At 32.2% G+C, this 24,215-nt stretch overlaps 3 protein-coding genes across 3 annotated transcripts; 2 read left to right on the top strand and 1 right to left on the bottom strand.

The window, feature by feature from the left end:
• Positions 1-1,671: 1,671 nt before the first annotated feature.
• On the bottom strand, positions 1,672-5,668 carry LOC115881707. The gene is made up of 5 exons (XM_030899310.1): positions 5,472-5,668; positions 2,597-2,729; positions 2,393-2,536; positions 2,176-2,327; positions 1,672-1,963 (listed from the first exon to the last, which is right to left on the bottom strand). The coding sequence occupies exons 1-5, from the start codon at positions 5,606-5,608 to the stop codon at positions 1,780-1,782; spliced, it is 750 nt and encodes a 249-aa protein (XP_030755170.1). The 5' UTR covers positions 5,609-5,668; the 3' UTR covers positions 1,672-1,779.
• Positions 5,669-6,206: 538 nt separating this feature from the next.
• Positions 6,207-8,692, top strand: LOC115881610 (armadillo repeat-containing protein 7-like). Its single transcript, XM_030899159.1, has 3 exons — positions 6,207-6,384; positions 6,454-6,621; positions 6,676-8,692. Exons 1-3 carry the CDS (start codon positions 6,276-6,278, stop codon positions 6,918-6,920), a joined length of 522 nt encoding a protein of 173 aa, XP_030755019.1. The 5' UTR covers positions 6,207-6,275; the 3' UTR covers positions 6,921-8,692.
• On the top strand, positions 7,032-7,457 carry LOC115881552 ((R)-specific enoyl-CoA hydratase-like). The gene has a single exon (XM_030899092.1). The coding sequence runs from the start codon at positions 7,032-7,034 to the stop codon at positions 7,455-7,457; it is 426 nt and encodes a 141-aa protein (XP_030754952.1).
• Positions 8,693-24,215: the final 15,523 nt, after the last annotated feature.

Raw genomic sequence — 24,215 nt, 5'->3', positions numbered from 1 at the left:
TTGTGTAGCGTGCGGCAGATCTCGGCAAAAATCGAGTGAAATAATGGAACAACTTTTCGGTAGTAAGTGACTATATAATATACATACGGGTAGTAAATCGATCATTTATGAAATTCACTTAAATTAACTAAATTATATATTTTTCTTGCATTTTAGCTTTTATTTACTACTTGTCAAAGATAAGATGTCAAAGAATTTAGATACGTCAATTTGACTTACCTGCTTCAGTAGCGTATCGGATGTTTGTGTTAATAAATAATTATTAAAACTTATCTATTTTTAATATAATAATATGTTTTTATAACAATTTTAATAACTACCAACATTTATTCACAACGTAAAATAAAAAAAAATATTTGAGTCCCATCGCGGTGGACCTAAGATTTTTGATATGCTCCTTCCTTAGTCTTCTTATTCAAAGATTAGAATAGAAAGCAAAATTATTCATAATATCAAGACATAGTTTATTAACTTAGTTTTCATGTAGTTAATGAACGGGAAAATACGTAGTTTTTGAAGAAAAACTACATGTAGTTAATCAGGTAAATTACGTCTTCATTAACTACTTCCGAACCCTGCTACTAAGTATCAAAAATATCACATAATAAGGAACAAATTCACAAAATATAGATTTTTTATTTCTTTAAATTGATCAACAAAGTTTTTAGGTTATGTTTTCAATGTTATTTAAAAAACTACATTAGTTACATAAACTACACATTTACTACTCGACATTTAAAAAACTACTTGTGACATGTAGTAAATGTATTTTATTAATTACTACGTGTAGTTTAACAACTCAGATTATTAGTTGCCTATGGTAAACTTATAAAAATAACAGCTGAGAAATTTTGAATTAATTATTCTGTCAATTTTAAATGTGAAAAAGGTGTCTTTAAAGTTTTTAGAGCTATAGAGTGTATAAATACGTTCATTTTGTGTTGTGGATTGTGACAAAGTGCTTACTAAGTAAACGATTTTGTTTATTAATTATTTTAAAGCAAAATATGGAAGTACTCTAAAAAGAATGCTTGCAAAAGGTGATGCTGGGAACTGCTGTTCTTAAAAATGCATTATCCGAGTACTTAATACGATTTATACAGTTAATTTTCTATACTGCATACATATAAGGTGTTTAAATAAATAAACCAAATAATGAACGTTTTGAATTCGGCAACCAATAATGCACGTGTGTGTATTATTGGTTGCCGGATAAGGACTAATAAGCATGACAAGGACTACAATGACGTCACAAAGCGAGTAGTTTTCGCATGCACCTGGCGGACACTTTTGGCTGAATGAGCAGTCCTATTAACTGTTCTTGGGACTGCTTAGGGACAACCAGTTAACGCAACGGGTATCGGCAGCCAGACGGGCCGCATGCTGTTCCAGAGACAAAACTATAATAGTAACAATAACACTAAAGTGTCAAAACGAATGACAATGTCAGGAAATAAATAAATAAATGCGGCAACTTGACATTTTTTACAGCAGAGCTACCACCTGAATAACCAGTGCGAAATTTAAATTTCAGTTAGTCAGCCCGGCGCCGGCGCCGAAATATGTCCACGGTTGGCAGCAATGAGTTTAAAAATGGCGCCCTCGATTACGTAACTAAAACTTTAATTGATATCAAATATAGTTTGAAAGCTTCAACCTAATAAAATCACATTAAGAAAAAATAGACCTTTATTTAATATTTAGTAAATAAGTATCTACATCTATACATACCCAATTATTTTCATATTAAAACTTACAAAACTTATTCAAACAGTATGTTTATTGTGGATTTAAAATGTTGCTGATAGACTCGTTGATATTTTCGACTACCTTACCCAAGACATTGTTTATTTCACCTTCAATTACAAGCACTATCAAAGGATGTAGGATAGTAGTTGCCAGTTCAGACAGAATGTTTACTACTATTTCCACTAAACCGCCATCAAAAGTAACATCGATATGGCTAAAACATAATAAAAAATAACCATCTGTATTTCGTATTTTAAAACAAGGTTGTTTTGAGCCTAGTGAAAAGTACATTTTATGTTAGAACCTTTGGTTACTTGCACTTATATAGTTTTATTATTTTGGAAGAGGATTGGCTATTATATTAGACATATTCTTCTGAAAAACTCTTTTATTTTGTTTCTAAAAAAAGAAAAAAAATATTCTTACCCAGAGCTTTTTATTGAAGCTTTTGTATAAGTTGCTTGGTACTCGTTGAAATCAAAAGATAGCTTAAGTTCCATACTCAGATCTCGGATTTTTCCGGTCATAGTACCTTCAGGTCCTATCAACAGAACAATGACATGATAATGGTACTGAAACTATAGCAAAAGTGTCAATTATAAGCCCAAGAGAATTCGTTTTATCCATCTAATATATGTCTTACATAGATTTTCTTAAATGTTATTGGTATGGTCACGTCCAATAGCTTGGAGCTGCTGGTATACGTGACAACTACGTCATCACTCCTTTGGATGTTGGTGAGGCCTCCTAGAGTACCATTGGTCAAGGTTACGCTAGCTGTCAAAAACTGAAAATATATAGAGTTTTAATGTAAGCAAAATAGAAATGTTTGGATTTTTGAATTTACCCAATTATCGTAATCATCTAAGGCAATAGTGTCAAAGCCTTTGTTGACAGAGTATGTGTAAATATTCTCTAATAATTGATCTGCATAGTCGTTAATTACTGCTGTTATGTGGCCTTCAGTACCAACAGACAACCTACAATAAATAACAGTAAAATGTGCAATCCTGATGGTCAATTAAGGGCGCGATTTTTAAATTTCCTGCTGGGGAATGTCAAGTTACCACATTTATTTATTTATTTTCTGATACTTTGCCTGATATATTGTCATTCGTTTTGACACTTTAGTTTTGTATTACGAGTTATTGTTTTAAATCAATAGCGTTGTGATATTTTAAGCTGAAAAATGGTTACTAGCAGACCTTGCAGCCGAACATTGTTCTTTTTAGAACCTCTTTTAGTGCGAAGTGTACAAAATAGCTTAATAGCCGTAAAAAAACTTATCGCAACTTTATTAGGAAACGTTGAACGGGAAAGCTGTTGTAATGGTCCTTTATGTCTTTTAAGTGCTATTAAGAAGGTGAGTTTTGTTGATGTAAATATTATTTATAATTAATTTATTTTTGTTTTCCAAAATATTTTGATTAAAAGAAATTATGTAAAAGTGGGCAACGCTGTGCCGGTCAAGCTTAATCACGTAAGTAAAAGTTTATTTGATATGAACTATACAGGGTGCTACAAATTCGAGGTACGAGCATTGGTATCTCGGTAACCGTAATTGATACAAACATGGTTAAATGGGGCAAAGTTGCGCTTTAGGATGTTCACCAAGATGCCATAAAAAGGTTTTTAAACCAGGATTGCTCGGTTTTTTGGAAAAAACGGATTTTTTTGAAAATCAATTTTATTTTTTCCTGTCTTTACTTTATAGAAAATCAAAAAAACGAATTGCACATTCTTATAGCCACTTTATTAGAGCTATCTGTCGGCATTTTTTGATTTTCAAGTTAGCTCATAATTTGTGAGATACAAAGGGCAACTTGATACTTTTTTTATTTTATTTTTGTTTTGGGTACCGTAACAAAACTATTTAATTGTTATTTAAAATAATTTAAAACCCGGCTCTGTTTTTTTTTAATTTATTTAATCTGATTATATTCAGCACAACAATATTGATCAGCGTTAATTAACATTGAATAAGGAAAATCACACACACACAATAAAAATTGTTTTGGACATTTGAAATCAATAGTTTCAACATTAAGTTACAAAAACAATTAAGAAGTAATAAAAACAATTAAAGAGTACAAAATGCATTCGGAAGTATGAGAAGAAGATCTGTTTTAAGAGCTATACATAAGATTGAACGAAAAACAAATTAATGTGTGCATTATGAAGGATGGTAACCCTTTCGAACATGCAGAACATTAGGAACTAGTTTGTAGAAGTTGATTTATTTATAATAACTACGATTAATATTATGCATATTATTAGATTATTAGACTTAGATTTCAAATTAACAATAAAAAAGTTAAAATAATCTTTAAATTGCTGACCTGGATATTAATTATTTGAATCTTTCATTTGGCGTGATTTTCCTTATTCAATGTTAATTAGCGCTGATCAATATTGTTGTGCTGAATATAATCAGATTAAATAAATTAAAAAACCAGAGTCGGACAAATTATTTTAAATAACAGTTAAATAGTTTTGTTACTGTTAAGGTACCCAAAACAAAAAAAAATGTTACAAGTGTGGCATATCATTGTACTCAGGAGACCGAGTTCTTTCAAAGTCTGAAATAAAAAATGCAGGTCCGTATTTAAAAAAATTAAGTTGGCCTCTGTATCTCACAAATTATCAGCTAATTTAAAAATCTAAAAATACCATCAGATAACCCTAATAAAGTGGCTATGAGAATGTGCAATTATTTTTTTGATTTTCTAAAAAGTAACGACAGGAAAAAATAAAATTGATTTTCAAAAAAATCCGTTTTTTCCAAAAAACTCATCAATCCTTGAAATTTTTAAAACTTTTTTGATGGCATCTTGGTCAACATGCCAAGGGGCAACTTTGCCCCAATTTGGTCATTTTCGTATCTATTACGGTTTCCGAGATACCAATGCTCGTACCTCGAATTTGTAGCACCCTGTATAGGTACGACCGTATGATCGAAAAAAAAATGGCGTCCAGTTGACTTGGAAATGTCTATCGATGACATTCCCCATATAATTTTCCATATAAAATGACAGCGATCTTCATTAAGTTCATAGCCATCGCTGACGCCGTTTTTTTTTCGATCATACGGTATAAATACTTTAAAGATGTAAAGCTCTGACTGAAATGTTTTTTTATTATAAAATGAGTGCTACTTCAGATTGACAAATTTTGCACATGGATTCGTCCGCGAATCTCAAAAATTATGTTTCTTGAAACCTAATTCAATTACTGACATGAAACATTTTTTTAGTCTACGTTTCAAAAATTACCATCTTATTATCTTATCAATCTATGAAGTGGTTGATTTCAAATAGTAAATAAATATTTATATTGATTTCAAAAAAAGTTGCATACTTAAAAGCATTCTCTTTATCTTGAAATGGTAAAATTAATTTTTTATGTTTAAAATTAGTAATGTTTTCCAGATACTGTAGTTTCTATATTATGGTCTACATTTTTTATTACAAATATCTACCAAAAAGTTTACAATAAAATTTTTTTTTTGGATTTTGAAAAGTAAAAATTAAAAAATTATTTATACCAGTTTGGTTAAATACTTAATAAGTTATAATAACTATATTATATTATATTAAGTTATTATACATATAATTTGAAAATTTGGTTTATACCAAATATACAGGTAAAAGAAGTTTTTCATACTTCGATATTATCAATCAAATTAAAAATTATTATTAAAGGCTACATGAAAATTTACTTACTCGTCTTGTAGAGGTTCTAATTTTTGTAGTAAATTCTCCAAAATTTTCTTATTTATTTGTAACTCATAATTTAGATCTTTGTTGGCCCAACCTGAACCTGCAATAGTTAATAAAAATACAGCAACTGTAATCTTCATTTTGTTTTCCTCTTAGTGCAAACAAATAATGTCTACTACCGGTTTGTATTGAAACATTTATTTTTATATACATTTTGATTGCTATATCTGATAAAATCATTCAACTTCCATTGCCAAATGGTATCTTCATCAATTTATTGTTTCTTGTTTTTATTTAATCTGTATTATTGTTCTAATCTTTTCTTAAAATTACTTAGTTTCAAAAATGGATCAACAATAATTTAAATTAAGCGTAACAATAATAATCACTTTCTCTATTTTTCCAAATACCGAAGATAAAACAACATAATTCTTTTGTAAAGTATTAGTGTTTCTCTGTAATTTTATTTTTGGGGAAGAAAATCATCCAAATTACCTTAAATATCTATCTATAGAATACTAGTAGCAACTCCGGTAGCAATATTTCTTAAGAGCATTTTTGAAATAGACAAAAAAATTAATTGAAAGAGTAAAATTTTAAATATTTTCTATTGTCGCCATCTATCATGCTTCAGTTCAACTTCTTTCGACTCTTAAAATGATTTCTTCGAAATTATATTTTCTCAGTTACTAGGTGGCGCCGTAGGTATTTAAACTTTGACAAGTTAAGCTGACAATAACCTCACATTTTACCTCCCAATTTCGAGTTAATAAATATTTTGGTAGATAACAATTTTTACATTTTGTAATGTTTAGTAGAAAAGAACAATTACTTAAGAAGACAGGAGAGGATGGTATTGGGCGGTACGAGTACCTAAAACAACTAGTGAATGAGTTTGCTACATCAAAATCCTATGGTATTTTTCTTTTTTTTATTCTACAAATTTTTTGTGTATTTTTGAACTTGAACGATTCATATTTTTCAGATGCCCGGAAACAGATTTTGGCAAACCTAGCCAACTTTGCCTATGATCCAATTAACTACGAATATATAGCACAACTGCACATAATAGATCTTTTTCTAGCCCAGTTATCAGAAAATTCTGAAGAACTTATTCATTTTGCTCTGGCTGGTATCTGCAATATATGCTGTGGTAAGAATAAAATACAAATTTACGTTATGTAATATATAATTGTGACTTTTATAGATCCCGAAAGTAGGGAATATATCATCACACTGAACGGTATTCACTTAGTGTCGCAGTTTCTTGGTCACAAAAACGAAGATATTGCTTTGAATGCTCTAACAACGTTATTCTATCTGTTCGAATCAAGTTCAACCACGGTTCCACAAGATCTTCTACCCAAATTACTGGAATACGAAAAGTCTGAAGATGTTAGGTTCCAAAATCTAGGGAAGTTGTTTAGTGAGACATATTTTAAGTCTGTATAAATCCAGGTAGTGTGTTATTTTAAAAGTTTTGTTATATTTTATTTTACAAACCTAGGAGAGGTGTTCAGTGAGACTTATTTTAAGGTTTCGTGTTATTTTAAAGGTTTTAATATGTTTAAAAGTTTTGTTAGATCTTTTTCCCAACAGTTTAAAGTCGGACAGGAAGCTAGCTTGCGAAAAAAGATTTCTAGACAAGACATAGAGAAATTTATAGATGTCTCCGGGGACGCGAACGCGGTGCATTCGGTTGCCGGTTCACAGAGGGCGCTGGTGCACGGCGCTTATTTAAACTCGCTGGTGTCGTGCGTAATGGGGACGAAACTTCCCGGAAGCGGAACTCTAGTCGTCAAACAAACTTTGATCTTTCCAAACAAATGTTTCGTCGACGACACTGTAACCGTGACTGTTCGACTCATAGAGGTCAGGAAAATAATTAAAGTCGGGTTTAAGTGTGTAGTCGATGATGGCAACGGCTGTGGAGATGAAAAGGTCGTTTTGTATGGAGATGCGCAGTTGATTATGGACAAACCTAAATAAAACTTCGATTGTGTGTATATTGCAGGGGAGGCTGGTAGAATTTCGATGTCTTATATCTCTCTATTACACACCAAATTTAACTTAGGGCCTACTAGAGACATTATTGTATTAAGAACGATTTTAAAATTTTTGACTATTTTTTTTGTGCGCACCACCAACGCAATTTTTTTTAAATCATTTTTTTTATTTTTGACATATTTTATACAAAAAATTAAATATTGTCAGAATTATCAAAGTGACAGCGGTTTATATACAGGGTGGCCCTTATATACGTTATAAGCCTGATATCGTCGTTGTTGTCGAAGAAAAAGTTTTATACCTAATATGTTGGCATGATTTATAATGGAGCATAACCCAAAAATATTTTATTGTATACAGGGTGTCATAAAAAAAGTTGTCATAAGGTTTTAATCCATATTGACTGACTCCAAAGACATTGGACTCCAAATGACCTAAAAAAAATGGCGTTCAGTTGGCTGGGAAATTACGACCGAAGACATTTTCCTTATAAATTTACATATAAAATGATAGCGATCTTCATTTCCTAACCATTGCTGACGCCGTTTTTTTCGATTATACGGCAAACACCGCGAATATCTTCGAAACCGTTAAAAAATTAGGAACACTTTAAATACAAAAAATGTTAATTTTTTTATTCTGCATCTAAAAGAAACATAATATACAGGGTGTTGCTTTAAAAAATGAGATAGAGCATTTTAAATATTGCGATGTTTGCGGCACCATAAAAATTGTCCTGTATAAGATAATTCTCTCTAGTTTTCAACCAATTTTTGGGATATAGTGTTTTTAACCAAAGTTTTAATAAACAATATGAAATAGAATGACTACACCGCAAAAGGCTGGAAATAAAAATAGCTTACTCTATGAAGAATTTATTTTGAATCCAAATATGTACAGAAAAATGGGGGGGATGCAATTTAAAAAAAACTTAAAAGTTTCTCATAACTTTTTCTGTGACACCCTGTATACAACAAAATATTTTTAGAATATTTATATGCCCCTTTATAAACCATGCAATATCTGTATAAAACTTTTTTTCATATATTCGACAACGATGACGATATTGGATATTGGACTTCCTTGCACTAGTAGGCCACCCTGTACATTTTTTAATTTACTTCCCAAGTAAAAAAATAATAAACCGTTGTATTTTCACAGAAATTGTGATTTTTTGACGATATTTAAAATTTTTCGATCAAATGTGACAAAAAATATTTAAAAAAAAAAGAAAGTTGGCATTGATGGTGTATAAGCAAAAATGAAGAAAAATCGCTAATTTTGAAATCGGTTTTAATAATACAAAAATGTCGTCTCATAGTACCAGAGATATAGTACATCGAAATTCTACCAGCCGCCATTTGTATATTGTATACAGGGTAGCAATTTAACAAGTAGCAATCAGTACTATCTCTTAGACAAAATCCTATCTATGATCTCAAATATATATATCAGGGGATTGCAGGCGTGACCAAAATCACTTTTTTAAATAAGAATCTATCCTATGTGACACTTTGTTGAAAAGCTTGTTGCTTTTATTTTACAGTTATATAGCAAAATCTTAAGACGTACAGGTTTTGACAATTTACTGTTCAAAGGTGAGCAACATTTTTGAAAACTATTAATTTTTTGAACAAACACAAATTGGTTTCTCCTTCAAGCGCCCGATATGTATCAAATTATTGTCATGTTGTATATTATTTCTTTAGATGATGGATTTTTGTCTTAATATTTCTTTTTTTTTGTATGTACTATGAATTTATTAGTACATTTTATATTTATATACTATATTATATACGAATTATTGTTCTAATAAAAGATAAATAGTGGTTCTTATTTTTGTTTTTGCAGTAACTTTATTAATCCCAATCCTGTTGCTACATTCTGTGAAAAAAAAATGTAAATAAGAATTATTAATTCTTTTAGATTTATAAATCCCTGAAAAATCATTATTTTTTGTTGGTTAGGCGGAATATTGTGAGAAATTAAAAATTACACACCTAGCGAACTTAATTGGACTGTACTTTTCCTGCTAGGCGGCTTAGAGAGTTCGGTGGAAGAGTACTTTCCGCTTTCAGACCACCCAAAAATTCGGTGGGTTGCTACGAGTTACCGAAAAACTTAAAGTGGTTTTACGGTGGTACCCAGGCGAGTTGACACTGTCCAGTGGTCATCGGCCGAGTTAAAGAAGAAGAGGCGTGTTTCCTGGGGTACTACTATAGGCAACGTTGGCCGCGACGTGTGGGAAATCTTCGTCGCTTCAAAACTAGAAGTACCGTACGACCAAACAGAAAGTTAAGACGACTCGGTGGAAAAGATGTATTAGCTGTAAAGCAAATTAATGATTAATTACTTAGAATGCACATACAGGATGTTCCTGTAACTGAGTTTTCACTAAAAGTATTTGAGAAACTATACCGGGTGCGTCTCAAAAGCGACTCTCCCTATAATTTTTATTTTTTCAGGTAAAAAAATGAGATTTGATTTGATTTGATTGTTAGTATTAGGGAATGCAATCCCGCACCAAAATTTCAATCCCGCACCAAAATTTCAATCCCGCAAATCCGCGGGATTAAAGCAATCAATCCCGCGGATCCGCAAAATTGCGCGATTGTAAACAATAAATGCTCTTCTTTTCTCTCTCCGATTTTGGGATGCGGTTTGAACCAGGTTTTAGACGCATCTATTGTGATTAAGATGCTATGTGGTTTTCGAAAATATATTTAGCGAATTCTCGTATACAGGGTGTTTTATATAGTGTACAATATGTACTATAATGTAATATATAAATATACTATAATGTACAATATATACTATAGTTCAATATATAATATAGTGTGTAAGAATTTTTTTACCGAAAATCTACAATTTTTGAAAAATCGAAATTTTAACTATGTACGACTAATCTGTATTGAAATTAGAAAAAACAATTTGGTGTTTTTTTTTTAATTTTTTGTTTTAAGGAAAATACGAGTTATTTTCGAAAAATATGCATTTATAGTCATACATTTGGTTCTAAATGGTATAAAAGGCATAATACATTTTGCATAGGCCCACAATATACTGATATAGCGTGTATCTTAAACTAGCTGTACAGAAATTTGGACCGATGTATACAGGGTGTTCAAAAAATATATTTAATATTAAAAAACTTAAATTTTATTATAATTTATCTACTTATTTTATAAATACAAATATAATATTGTGTTAGTTATCTGCTTTTAGATACACTCTATATCAATAATTTTTAGGCATATGCAGAATGTACAAAGCTTTTTGTACCATTTAGGACCATCGTATGACTGAAAATGCATATTTTTCGAAAAAACGTCGTATTTTCCTTAAAACAAAAAAAATTAAAAACCCGATCAAATTGTTTTTTCTAATTTCAATACAGATTAGTCGTACTTAAACGGTAAAAATTTTGATTTTTAAAAATTGTAAATTTGCGGTAAAAAATATTCTTGATCAAATTTTCACACTCTTATAAAACACCCTGTATACGAGAATTCGCTAAATATATTTTCGAAAACCACATAGTATCTTAATCACAATAGATGCATCTCAAACCTGGTCCAAACCGCATCCCAAAATCTTTTTTAGTTCAAGAGATATTCAATTTTAAATTTACCCTAAAATTTTGCTTGTCCCGATAATTATGTCCGGCAGTTTATTGGACGAAATTGTCCACAAGTACCAGTTAAACGCTTTTCTTCACTTACGCACGTCAGAAAGAAATCTAACAACTAACCTGTTTGTTTCACTTATTTTTAATGGCCAAGCCGTAAGGGGAATCCCCTGATGTCAATCCGGCAGATCCTGCACGGTAAATCCCGCAAATTTGATCCCGCGGAATCACAGAGGGATCCCGCATTTGCGGGATAGCATTCCCTAGTTAGTATATGACATAAATTAGAATTGAATGACGTATTCAATTGTTTTCGTTCACTTCCTGTTTCATCGGAAATGACCACAGCTTTTGATTTTTTAATGGCATAAATTCACCTTATTGATTTTATTTTTGTTTCTTTAAATCTTTATCTTATTAAACGATTCTACAGGTTGTTTCAAACTTTCGCCAAACCCTCAGAAATAAGGTCGTGTGTAATAATAATTTATGACATATCTATGAAGATTGTAGGATCTATGAACATTACTCGTATATACATATGCTTACTATTAATTTAAATTATTTTTGTGCTTCGTCTTAATAAATTGGCTATTTCTCAAATATATCGAAAGTGTTATATGTCCAAACACCACCTAATCAATATAAGCAAGAAAGACAAATTAGGGTAAACCACAACAATAATTCCCAGTTATTTATAACAATATCTGAAAGGAATTTAATACGCAACGCCAACCTGTTCAACGATGTGATAAATTGAATGTAGCGAATTACGTCGTGTAACATTATTGTTTTATTATTTTATCACGGGCATACATTAGATAACATCGGTTAAAACATAGATTACTGTACGATAGTTATCTGAAAATACTGGTTTTAATCAATAAACACTTTAATAATATACATTTCCGTGTGATTTATGACTTAATCATAACTTGGTCTTGAATCTTCTTTTAATAGTGGTATCTAGTAGGTAGCAGATGAATTTTGTTGGTGTAAAGCATTGTGAAAATAACTAAAGAAGGAATAAAAAAAATATTATTTTTATGTGTACAGGGTGGTCGAAATTGGTCTGTTTTAACAGAGAAAATCTATTTCTTGACTAGATAGAGCAAAACCGACATAGATGTCATGGGCTCGATTTCTGAGAAACGTTTAATGGCGTAAACCGCCTGTTGATATTTTCACTGCCAACTGAGATACGGGGATTTTTTGAATTTTTTACTATTTTGAAAATTGCCCATAACTTTTTTATTTTGCGGAATAATAAAATTCTGTAAAAACGTTATTAAGGCACTTTTTTAGGCACAATCAAGTGGCGTAGTCAGTTTTTTTCTATGCTTGCTCTTTTTGTCAGAAATAATAATGAACTTAAAAAAATGCTGGCGTTTTACCCTTTCCAATGCTCTAAAGTTATGGACATCTATTTCCAAGAATCAGAGAAATATTAGGTTTTTGAGGAAGCGGACCTTGATTTTGTGTTGACCTATTTGTCTAATTATTTTTTATCGCAATTTAATAATCTATATTATTATTTATCTGCATAATTAAAGACTTTTGAAAAGGTAAATTAACATTCTATATTAGTATTAGTAATTACAATTGAAATCGATACAATAAACAAAGAATAAAACTAAAAAAAGTATTTTTTGAGTGACGAATATAGTTTTCTAAAAAATCATCAAAGATGTTCAAACTGAGCACCCCCTTGTTGAATACACAATAAAGATCTTTTGCGCACAGAGTTACAACAATTTATTAGGCGAACTGGTGTAATAAGTCCAAAAGCTTGCCTAGTAGCCTTCTGTAATTCTTCTCTCGTTCCAATGGTTCTTCCCTTATAATATATATATATAAGGCCTTTTAATTTCCCCCATAAAAAAGTCAAAAGGAGTTAGTTATCACAGGACCTAGCAGGCGAAGATATGGGATCCCTTGTTCCAATCCAATTCTCTCTAAATTCTCCATTTAATAGTGCAGTTGTAACCCTGGCTTTTTAATTGTAAATGGTAGTACTAATATAGAATGTTGATTTACATTTTCAAAAGTCTTTAATTATGCAGATAAATAATGATATAGAATATTATATTATGATAAAAAATAATTAGGCAAGTATAGGTCAACAGAAAATCAAGGCCCGCTTCGATACAAAGATAAAAAACACGTAATATTTCTCCCATTTTTAGAAATAAATACAAAAAAACTTTATATCGTTGGAAAGGGTTAAACGCCAGCATTTTTTTTAAGTTCATAGCCAACTATGATTTCCATTTAAAAAAATATATTTTTTATTATTTCTGACTAAAAAAGCAAGTATAGAAAAAAACTGACTACGCCACTGGATTGTGCTTAAAAAAGTGCCTTAAGAACGTTTTTACAGAATTTTATTATTCCCGGAAATAGAAAAGTTATGGGCAATTTCCCAAATGGTAAAAAATTCAAGAAGACTCCGTATCTCGGTTGACAGTGAAAATATGAACAGGCGGTTTAGGCCATTAAACGTTTCTCAGAAATCGAGCCCATGACATCTATGTCGGTTTTGCTCTGTCTAGTCAGGCAATAGGTTTTCTCTGTTAAAACAGACCAATTTCGACCACCCTGTACATTAAACACGGAAGCGACGTTATTGAAATATTTTTCTACGGCGCTTGTCATTTTCCCTCATCGGTCACCAATATATTCCGCAAAAAAAGTCGCTCGCTTCAGATCAAAAGGATTTTTTTAAATGCCACAAGAGTATTAATTTTTGTCATTTCAACGTCCAGAGCACAAAAGTACAAAAATATATTATTAAACTGATATTAAGCGTCAATTTCAAGGAGTGTATAAATTGTTACTCGATTACTTACAAGGCATTACTTTTTATATCACTTGCAACGTTTGAAATTGATTAAAAAAATTATTTGTAATGTTTAATTTGTAAAAATATAGTATATTCTACTCGGAGTAAAAATGTACTTTTGTGCCTCCCTGTTTACGCTAGTCCGTCAAACGTACAACCTCGTCAAAAAAAGTATAATTTTTCCTCCTTACTCAATACACTATTGTTCGGAAATAGTCTTAAGTCGAGAATGAAATTAGTATTATCTATTGTCAAAGTGTAAAATAAAAAGGTTATAGTTATATACCTTTAAAAAATTTCGTTATAGCCGAAATAGCCCCAATTATGACCCCACTAGCAAAACTGGTGATTAAAACTACGCTCGCTACCGTAGTTAAACACATGTAATTTTTTTTAGCTGGAATAATAAATATAATACACAGTTAGACCTTCAGAAGATATCAAAATATTTACTTTTTTATTTTTATTTTTAGAATTTTTACAAAATATACTTCCTAACACTTTTAAAGTAATTAAATAATAAATTTTTCTTATACTCGCTATTTAAACATGTGTATTTGTACATATCGATTGTTTACGATATTCTCCGATGATGGCAGCACCGGCGGAGAATGCACCGAGTCCATGATACAAAGAATACAAGGTATGATATTGCGCAGGTTGGTCACTACGTCACAGGTGATAAACTGCACTATTGGTCGGCAAGCTCTGCGCGCCAATTTCAAATTGTCAAACAGATTGTGTCATCTGTGAAATTTGATTGTGTCAAAATGTGAAAATAATTTTTGAAATGTCAAGATCGATGTCAAAACATAACTTTTGGGGTTATGTCCTAATTCTTCCCTATTTTAGGTCTTTTTTTATTAGTGGCAATCAGAGAAATAGAAGGGATAGAGAATGAGCGTCAACATGCGCAGAAGGTCTAATCAAGTTGGGCGCCATATTCCAGGTCTTCGTGTCATTTTGTATATAGGTGGTAATCTATAAGTAATCAAATATCAATTTGCTGTTTTCAACCATACGGGGGGCAATTTAAATTTAGTGAAATTCTATCATTATGGTTAGTTAACATTAATATGATTTATTTAATTATCAGTTTCAAAACTGCGTACAATATTGGTATATAATACACTAAATATACGAATATTCTGACAAAAGACGCTACGGACAGATGACCTTTTCGTCGTAAAACACTCGAAATGATATTAAATAAGTATTTACAATATTTCATGTTTACTTGTACTGAATTACGCGTTTCAATTTAAAATTTTTGCAAATTTGGTAAAAATTGTTCTAAACAACTTTTTGTTCAAGTTGTATATTCATAAAAAACATTTGGTTCATAATTATTTTTGATGATTATCTACCTTGTATTTTTAATATAAACCTAGAAAAAATATGTTTTTGTTTTATTTTTTTTATTCGTCCCTTCAAATTATGTTTCAAAAACTGTTACATAACATGTCCTCTAACAAATATTTTCATAATACATAAACATCATTGATTTTATTAAGGGTATTATTATTAGTATTTATCCTGGTTTTTGTCGACAATAAAAACTCAATCTTGTAATAGAACATCAATTTTATATTTCGTAAAATTATTTTGATACAAATTCGATTTGTCAAAATTCAAGTCATTAATATATTGATAAACAACCCAAATTATTCCTAAATATTTTATTATAAACAAAAACTGTTACCGGTAAGTTTGTAAAACACATTATGGTTTGTCGTAATACTAGAAAAAATCATTTATTTTTTGCACAAAAGAAGCTTGTCGATCCTTATTTGTCCATAACAAAATTCTGTATGTACATATACCTAATTTATTATTAAGAAAATTAGATTATATGATCTCAGAATTTTAAGAAATTTTTTTTTAAGATAAAATAGTTTCTTCTCAACTGTAATATTGTCAACTTTGGCCTGTATTTTATCTATTTAAAAACATGGGATTGACAATCCCCTTACTAAAATACATACTGGAAGGTACCGATTAAGTTTCATTGCATCAAATACCTTTACTATAAATCCTGGCTCACAACTCACAATTTAAGGCCATTGCAAAATGCTTTTGAACTTCATCATAGATTTTACAAGAATAAAAGTGTAATATTGAAACAAAGTAACACTGTAAGCTTCATGACTAATAGTCTCATTTTTAACACTCTTTAAATATCATCTCGTTAACAATTATGAATATTATATGATTTTTCTCAGTGATTTGTGGCACAGATACAAATTAATATATGCCCCATAACAGTTTTTAAATAAGAAACTTCTGCCTACAGATTTAATTTTCTTATTGGCATAATACCCTTTCTTCCTATATAAATCTTGCCATTTTTTCAGTCCAATGTTCCTTGTTTTTACAGTTGTAGGAATACTAAAAATGTTGACTATAGAACTTGATACTATGTTTGAAAATGCCTTCATACCTGTAACTGTGCATAAATCTAATTAACTGAATTCTCCTCCTCTTGACACTCTGAACACTGCTGCTGCTAATGTTAGAAATATTTAGCATAAAACTACAACTACCTACAACAAACTTTACAATAAAAATGTTAAATTTTCGCTGTTCGATTAAAATACCCTATCTTATGTTTTCTTTTCCTCCAAATAATCTTCTTATCAAGTAAGGACCAATCTTATTTGACATATTTCTGGTACACTTGAACTTGTGCTTTCATGGACACTATAAGATTGCACTGTTTTACAGAAGCACGAACATTGATTCCAAGTATCTTCTTCCTCCACACGTAATAAAAACATCCTCTTTAAATGGCCACATCATATACTTATTTTTGACCATTCCCAATTACAATCACGATTTTTGCAAATCGCCTTTAGGAAAACTAAAAATAAACAGTTTTGGATCATCTGTAAACACGATATGTTGTATAAACTTACACATGAAAACTAATCATTTTTCCCGGCGTATTAGCTTTCTTAGAATGACTATGACAATATACAACAAGCCTTTTTGAATTAGTGTTTAGAATAATTGAGATAATAATAAATTTTAACTAGATAACAACACAAACGAAAAAAAAAACAAAACAAACAGATGTCAATTAAAGAGGGGAAGTGACAGCGAGACCTGGAAGATGTCTGCCATCTTGCCGTCGACAAAAATTTGGATGCGCACTCGTCAAAGCTCATTCTCCCACTTCCATATCTCTGGTGGCAATTGAACAATATGGATATTTTTTTGTATGGCGTATGACGTCACAGGTGGTATGCGCAAACTTAACGAAATTGGAGCCGCTATCGATCATACCTTGTTTTCTTTATACCATGCACCGAGTCTATAATCAATATTTACGATAAATTGGCATTGGTTCATGAGTAACATGACCTAGCAATTTCTATTCACATTAGTAAAGTAGTTATAAATGGTTATTGGACGTTATGGCGTCTAAAACGGTTTAGCTAATGAGATATTAACCGTAATTTTTCGATCTATAATTAAACTAACATACAAACATCTGATAAATTCTATATTTTCTTACCTATCACACTATTTTAAAACAACAGTATACAAAGATATAGTATCTGTAATATCTGTCTGCTTTTTTATAAACAATCTAATAACAGCTATAATAAAGCTCATTAGACATTCGTAAAATCTTGTCTCGTCGCACACAAAAGTCAAGAGCAAAATATCAAGGTCGGCGCTGAAAAATATTTGAATAGATTCGGGGTGCCCACTTACAAACTTATTTGTCAAAAGTTGTCGGCCTTTCTTCTGACTTCGACCATTATTATTAATTCTAGTAGTTCTTTTCCTAGTTGTGAGGTTTTAGGATGATCTTTAGGTAATACTGGGTGGTGGTATCGTCGTTGGAAGCATAAGAAATCCCATGCAAATTTTAAACTGTTCAAATATTGGGTTGTATATTGATTTTATAGCGAAGTTTATATAATTTTCTTAAAGGTCTACGTTTGGTAAACATACATGCCAAATTTAAACAGTCTTGGACAAGCGGATTTTGAGTAATTTGAGAAAAACTGCATCTATTTTTAAATTAAAATTGAACAGGTCAAATCAAACACCAGTCAAAACCGATTACAAACCATCAAACCATTTTCAAACGTAACTTAATTTTAATATTCAGTAGTAGTATTTTATTGTTATACACATGAAGAAAAAGTGAGTATGATAAAATGTTACTCCGCGGGAAATTACCTTAGACAGTATATTTGTCATGTTAATGATTTTTAATTATTTTTTCTCTAGTGTGTATGTCTTGGTCGGAAATGGACAGTGTTCTACGCAAGAATAGGTATTCCATTTCGGATTACTCATCTGCCGGATGAGGAATTCAAGTTCGGAGATGTGGGTTTTAATGAGGTCAGGGACGTAATACTTAACTTAAAAAATAAAGATTCGCGTGACAAATTTGGCTTCAGTGTTAGGATTATAAAGATGATAAGGGAACTTATCCTTATACCGCTAACAAAAATTATTAATTTGTGCTTTAGGGAATGCATTTTTTTATGTTGTCTCAAGGAGGCTGTTGTCGTACCAGTATTCAAAAAGGGGGACACGAATGATATATGTAATTATCGTCCGATTTCACTGCTTCCTGTTTTTTCAAAAATCATTGAGAAATGTATGGCCTCAAGAATGGCGTTATTCCTTGAAGAGAATTTATTGCTGAACGACGAACAGTTCAGCTTCAGGTCCGGACGCAGCACTGTGCTGGCTATTCTGGACCTCGTGTCATTCATCTTGGATGGCTTTGAGGGTAGGGAACATGTTGGCGCGGTATTTTGCGATTTAAGTAAAGCCTTCGATTGTGTGTCTCACGAGTTGCTCATTAAAAAACTCGACTATTATAAATTTAGTGAGGGTAGTGTTGCCCTTTTGAAATCCTACATGGAGGACAGAATACAGAGGGTGGTCGTTGATGATGTGTGGTCGAACCCAAGACCTCTTAAAAATGGTGTTCCACAAGGCTCAGTACTGGGTCCTTTACTTTTTTTGATTTATATAAACAACTTACCACATATCCGACGTGACGACCACTACGTTTTGTTCGCAGATGATACAGCGGTTTCGGTCAGAGGAAAAGAGCTAAAAGACCTAGAGGGAGGCACGAATGACGCTCAAGCGAGGGCGGCTGACTGGTTCCGGAAAAATAACCTAGTTTTAAATGAGGCCAAAACAAATCGTGTAATTTTTTCTTTGAGGAGTGTGCCTGAGGACTGTTGCTTCTCCAGGGAATCTGTTCCATTTTTAGGGGTTCAGTTGGACAGTGAAATGCGATGGAATGCTCATATTGAGCAACTATGCAAGAAGCTAAGAAGCGCGCTCTTCGTTCTGCGCAATTTGTCAGGTACTGTTTCCTGTTGCGTATTGTGGACGGCTTACTACGCTCTTTTTCATTCTGTGATGTCCTACGCTGTTTTGGCTTGGGGTCACGCACCTCAGTGGCCCAGGGTTTTCGCGCTTCAGAGGAGGGCTGTGAGAGTTGTCGGAGGATTGGGCTACAGGGATGATTGCAGGGAAACCTTTAAAATGTTAAATATACTTACTCTCCCAAATCTTTATATATTGGAAAATCTTTTATATGTTAAAGCCAATACGGAAAAATATCCCACAAATGCTCAGCACGGCTCTCATGACACTCGTAGGGCGGAGCACTTCAGTATCCCTATACATAGGTTAGAAAGGTCTCGAGATGGGCCTAGATACTGGGGTGTGAAGTTTTACAATAAACTCCCGGATGGGTATAAACTATTGTCCGATAAGGTGTTTAAGGGCAGGGTTCGTGACTGGTTGCTTGAAAATCCACTGTATGACTCGAGGGAGTTTCTTTCAAGTGATATACATATTAATCTCACTTGATGGAAATTCCTTCTACAACAGAATGTGGAAACTGGAAACTCCCACCCTATGTTTATATTACAGTGTATTAACTAGAGTAATTGTCATTGTGTACCCACACATCTAATATGATGGTCTTAACTTTATGTATTTTGTGTTAATTTTTAAGGTTAATTGTGTTTTATATATGTATTTTATTTTATACTTTGACTTATGTAAGCCACTATTTGTATGGTAATGACATTAATAAATTATTCTATTCTATTCTATTCTGTTTCGGTTAATTTGTCCCATAGATAAAAGACTATAATTTGTCCTGAATATTAATATTAAATTATTTTTGACAATGACAAAATCATATTACAGTTTTTTTAATATTAGTTTGTAAACCTAAGGTATGTCAGTTTTTGACTGGTGTTTGATTGTTACCTGTTTGGTTCTAATATAAAAATAGATGCAATCTTTCTTAACTTACTCAAAATCGGTTGGCCCAAAATTATTCAAATTTGGCATGTGTATTTACCATGCATAAACCTTTAAAAAATCTATTTACGACTTCGCTGTAAAATCATTAGGAAGCCAATATTTGAACAGTTTAAAATTTGCATGGGATTTCCTATGTTTCCAACGACGATGCATCACCCGGTATATCGTCAATGAAAGATAACCTGCTAACTTCATTTTTGATTTTAAGTGAACAATACTTTTAATACATTATTTTTAGGTAAAATTTTTAACGAAATATTGATTTTTATTGTTCCCAACAAATATTATTGTTATCTCCAATGACTAAAGAATATAAGGACATATACGGGCTGCAGAAGAATTTGTGACATTTTTTTGATGGCGACGAATGAGTTATCAGCGACAATTTTAGCGATTTTTAATAGTTTGTATATAGTGAACTTTGTACAAACTTTATTACAATGGCGATTAGTTGTTCAGCCCCTTTCAAGTGTAAAAGCCGCAGCGATAAGAAAGAACCAGGAGTTACGTTTTCATAGGTAAATAAACAGTCCGCTCCACCTTTTTAGCGTTTTCTTAGTTTTCTTATTGAATTCGATAATTATTTTTCTGATATTATATGTACTTAATATGTGCTATAGGTTCATACCAATATGTCGCCCCAATTTTAAATCAAATTAAATTTTGAAATAAACATCCTAATAGATTGTGAGTTTTTTGAGTCCCCTACCCCTCGTCAGAGATTTTACATTTAAATCTGTGTTTGTTTCTTGAGAAGATTGTCGGCTAGCAGCGATCACGATTTTCACTGTACGTTGTTGTTGCTAAGTTTAGAACGAAAACGAGCAAACCTGGGTCAGGGGGTCGGTCTGGGTGTGCACACAGTGGCAGGCCGACGCAGGATCTGCATGGGAGCGGTTGCAACGTAAATACGAGATTTCCTTCCCACTAAAATTTTGCCTCCAGTACTGCCATATTCATGGTAGGTACCTTATAAAAATTTCGACGTATTTTTCACATTTTCTTTCCATTCTTGCGTTTCCTTGACACAATATAAATATAAGGGAATATGATTTTCTTTTCATTTTTTCTTACTTCATTCAGTTTACATTAGGAATGGGCGATAATAGATTGTACTTATCGATAAGTGATGGCAATTCACCTGTCGATATGGTTTAGTTATATTATGTTTTTATAATTATAGTTATACAGGGTCCGGTAATACTGAGTCGGGCATTATCTTCCCTGTAGTTCCTAGACTAAAAAAATTGAGAATTTTGTTTAAGTGCAGACCTAAAGTATCTACGAGGATTTATTTCAGGAAAATATTTTAACTTCTATAGGGTGCCTCAAAAAAGTGCGAGTGGATCGGGATGATATTTTTTTAAATCGAAAACCCTGTATAAAATTGCATTTTTGGCTTCCTTTCAGACCACTTTGCATATCCTAAGATATAAATAAATATATTTCGATAGTTTCAGAAATATTAATAAATAAATAAAAAATATATATTTTTCAGCTTTTCTTAAAAAAATATTAAAAATAAAAGAACCTATCCTACAATCAAAACTAATATATTAGGTATTTACTTTAGATGGTCTGTACTTGGGGCTTTGCTATAAATGTGGTAATCGTAAATCATACAGTATGTTCAAAATTTTACGGCTAACTTCCAAAAATATAAAATAATTTGTCTTTGTTTTTTTTTAAATGGAGAGTTAAAAAATGAATATTTTTTGCATTTAAAGTATTTCAAAATTTTTAATGGTTCCGAAGACATACGCAGTATTATTTCATATGGTTCTTTCAACTGTAAAATACGGGAAAAAATTATTGGGTGGCTTTGATAAAAATTTACTGTGGAAAATGCTATATGAAATATAAAATCGCGAATATCTGGGAAACCGTTAAAAAAATTTGAAATACTCCAAATACAAAAAATGTTCATGTCTATTGAAAAAATAATATACAGGGTATTCCTTAAAAAAAAAAACGAAGAAAAATGATTTCATATTTTAGAAAGTTTGGTGTAGAATTTTGAACATCCTGTATGATTTACAATTACCATATTTATAGCAAAGTAAGTACAGACCATCTAAAGTAAATACCTAATTTAGTTTTGATTTCAGGACAGTTCTTGTGTTAGTATCACAACACTATTTATTTAAACCAAAAATTCGTAATACAAAACGAAAGTGTCAAAACGAATGACAATGTCAGGAAATAAATAAATAAATGCAGCAATTTGACATTTTTTACAGCAGAGCTACCACCTGAATCCCCAGCGCGAAATTTAAATTCCAGTTTCCCGCGCCGAATATGACCATGGTTGGCAACAATGAATTTAAAAATCGGACTCTCGATGACGTAACTAAAAGTTTAATTAATATGATATATAGGTAGGCATTTTTCGTAAACGGGACAGAATAAGCCTTTAGGGTATGTTCAAAAATATGGGGCTGCTCCCCTAACATTTTGCGCTGGATGTATACCATGATAGTAAGACCCATGATTACTTATGGAGCAGTTGCCTGGTACACAAAACTAGAGCAACGGACGGCAAGGCTAAACCTATGCAAAGTCCAGAGACTAGCATGTGTTTGCATCACAGGAGCCATGAGAACCTGTCCAACAGCAGCAATGGAGGTCATTCTAGATCTAACACCACTGCACATTGTCATTGGTAGATATGCCAATGCGACAATGATTAGAATGGTCACTAACGGAATTAGTACTGGGAGAATTGTCAGATCAGGGGCTTGGAACACCCTCAAAAAAGAAATACCACTCCTGCAACTCCCAGTGGACGATATGCCAAGAACGTACAATTTTGACAAACATGTCAATGTAGTATTGAGCAATAAGAAGGATTGGAAGAGCGAAACGCTTGCCCAGCAGTTAAAAAGACCATACCATAACTTGGTATACTGATGCTTCCAAAACCAATACGGGAACAGGGATCGAGTGTTGGGCCGAGAGCTAATTACTCCGAACCAATGGGCACTTACCCTAGTATCCTACAGGCAGAAATCTACGCTATCGAGAGATGCGTACAACTTATCTTAGATAGGAACTATCGGAAACAAGAAATAGCCATCTTATCTGATAGTCAAGCAGCGTTAAAGGCGATCAACTCAGTCTCAATCAATTCGAAATTGGTCAAAGAATACATAGAGAAGCTGAATAAATTAGGCAAAGAAAACAAAGTCCTCCTACACTGGGTGCCTGCTCACCAAGGGATAAAAGGCAATGAAAAAGCAAATAATCTAGGTAGAAAAGGAGCGAACACTCCACTAACTGGACCAGAACCGTTCTGCTTTCCAAGTGGTAACCAACTCAAGGAGGAACTCAAGAACTTGGAAGATTCCATCCGCAACCTGGAATGGAAATCTTGCAATGGTCTAGGACACTCGAAGAAGTTTCTGAGGGCTTATGATCAATAAAAATCACAGATCTTCCTAGGTCTGAGTAAGAACAATCTTCGGATTGTCACGGGGTTTTTAACAGGACACTGTCTCCTCAATGAACACCTCAGTAGATTGAAACTAAGAAGAAACGGCGAATCCAGATTCTGTGGGGAAGATGGGGAAACACCAGTACACCTCATCACTGAGTGCGCCGGGACGACAACCATTCGTGCCATGAATTTTGGTACGACTGATATTGGAGATGGAGAACTACCCCCTATAAAACCGTCCCAGATACTGGCTTTTGTCAAAGCCCTGGGACTGTATGATGAGTTATGATTCAAGAAAGGGGGACACAATGGATCTGTAAGGTCGAAGTGATTAACCCCCCTCCCACTCATTCTAGATTCTAAATTCTAATGTTCAAAAACCAACTGGACGTTTTAAAATTAAATGATTACTTGATTGAAGAAATTTTTGCGCTTTGTGGAGCAATTTTTTTTTGATTTTCAACCATATTATATTATGATTTTAGCGCCCCCTGACACTGGCGCCCGAGG

This window comes from Sitophilus oryzae, unplaced genomic scaffold (assembly GCF_002938485.1).
Source record: "Sitophilus oryzae breed Bouriz unplaced genomic scaffold, Soryzae_2.0 scaffold_172_pilon_pilon, whole genome shotgun sequence".
NCBI lineage: Eukaryota > Metazoa > Arthropoda > Insecta > Coleoptera > Curculionidae > Sitophilus > Sitophilus oryzae.
The sequence above is the reverse complement of the archived record's forward strand: the minus strand, read 5'-3'. Positions and strand labels throughout refer to the sequence as shown.

What these genes read in the sequence shown, in the direction of transcription:
- LOC115881610 (XM_030899159.1), top strand. Translation starts at nt 6,276, where the DNA reads ATGTTTAGTAGAAAAGAACAATTACTTAAGAAGACAGGAGAGGATGGT. An exon ending in TGCTACATCAAAATCCTATG is followed by an intron (nt 6,385 to 6,453) that starts GTATTTTTCTTT and finishes CATATTTTTCAG; the next exon opens with ATGCCCGGAAACAGATTTTG. An exon ending in TATCTGCAATATATGCTGTG is followed by an intron (nt 6,622 to 6,675) that starts GTAAGAATAAAA and finishes TGACTTTTATAG; the next exon opens with ATCCCGAAAGTAGGGAATAT.
- LOC115881552 (XM_030899092.1), top strand. Translation starts at nt 7,032, where the DNA reads ATGTTTAAAAGTTTTGTTAGATCTTTTTCCCAACAGTTTAAAGTCGGA.
- LOC115881707 (XM_030899310.1), bottom strand. Translation starts at nt 5,608, where the DNA reads ATGAAGATTACAGTTGCTGTATTTTTATTAACTATTGCAGGTTCAGGT. An exon ending in TTAGAACCTCTACAAGACGA is followed by an intron (nt 2,730 to 5,471) that starts GTAAGTAAATTT and finishes TATTTATTGTAG; the next exon opens with GTTGTCTGTTGGTACTGAAG. An exon ending in TAGATGATTACGATAATTGG is followed by an intron (nt 2,537 to 2,596) that starts GTAAATTCAAAA and finishes ATATATTTTCAG; the next exon opens with TTTTTGACAGCTAGCGTAAC.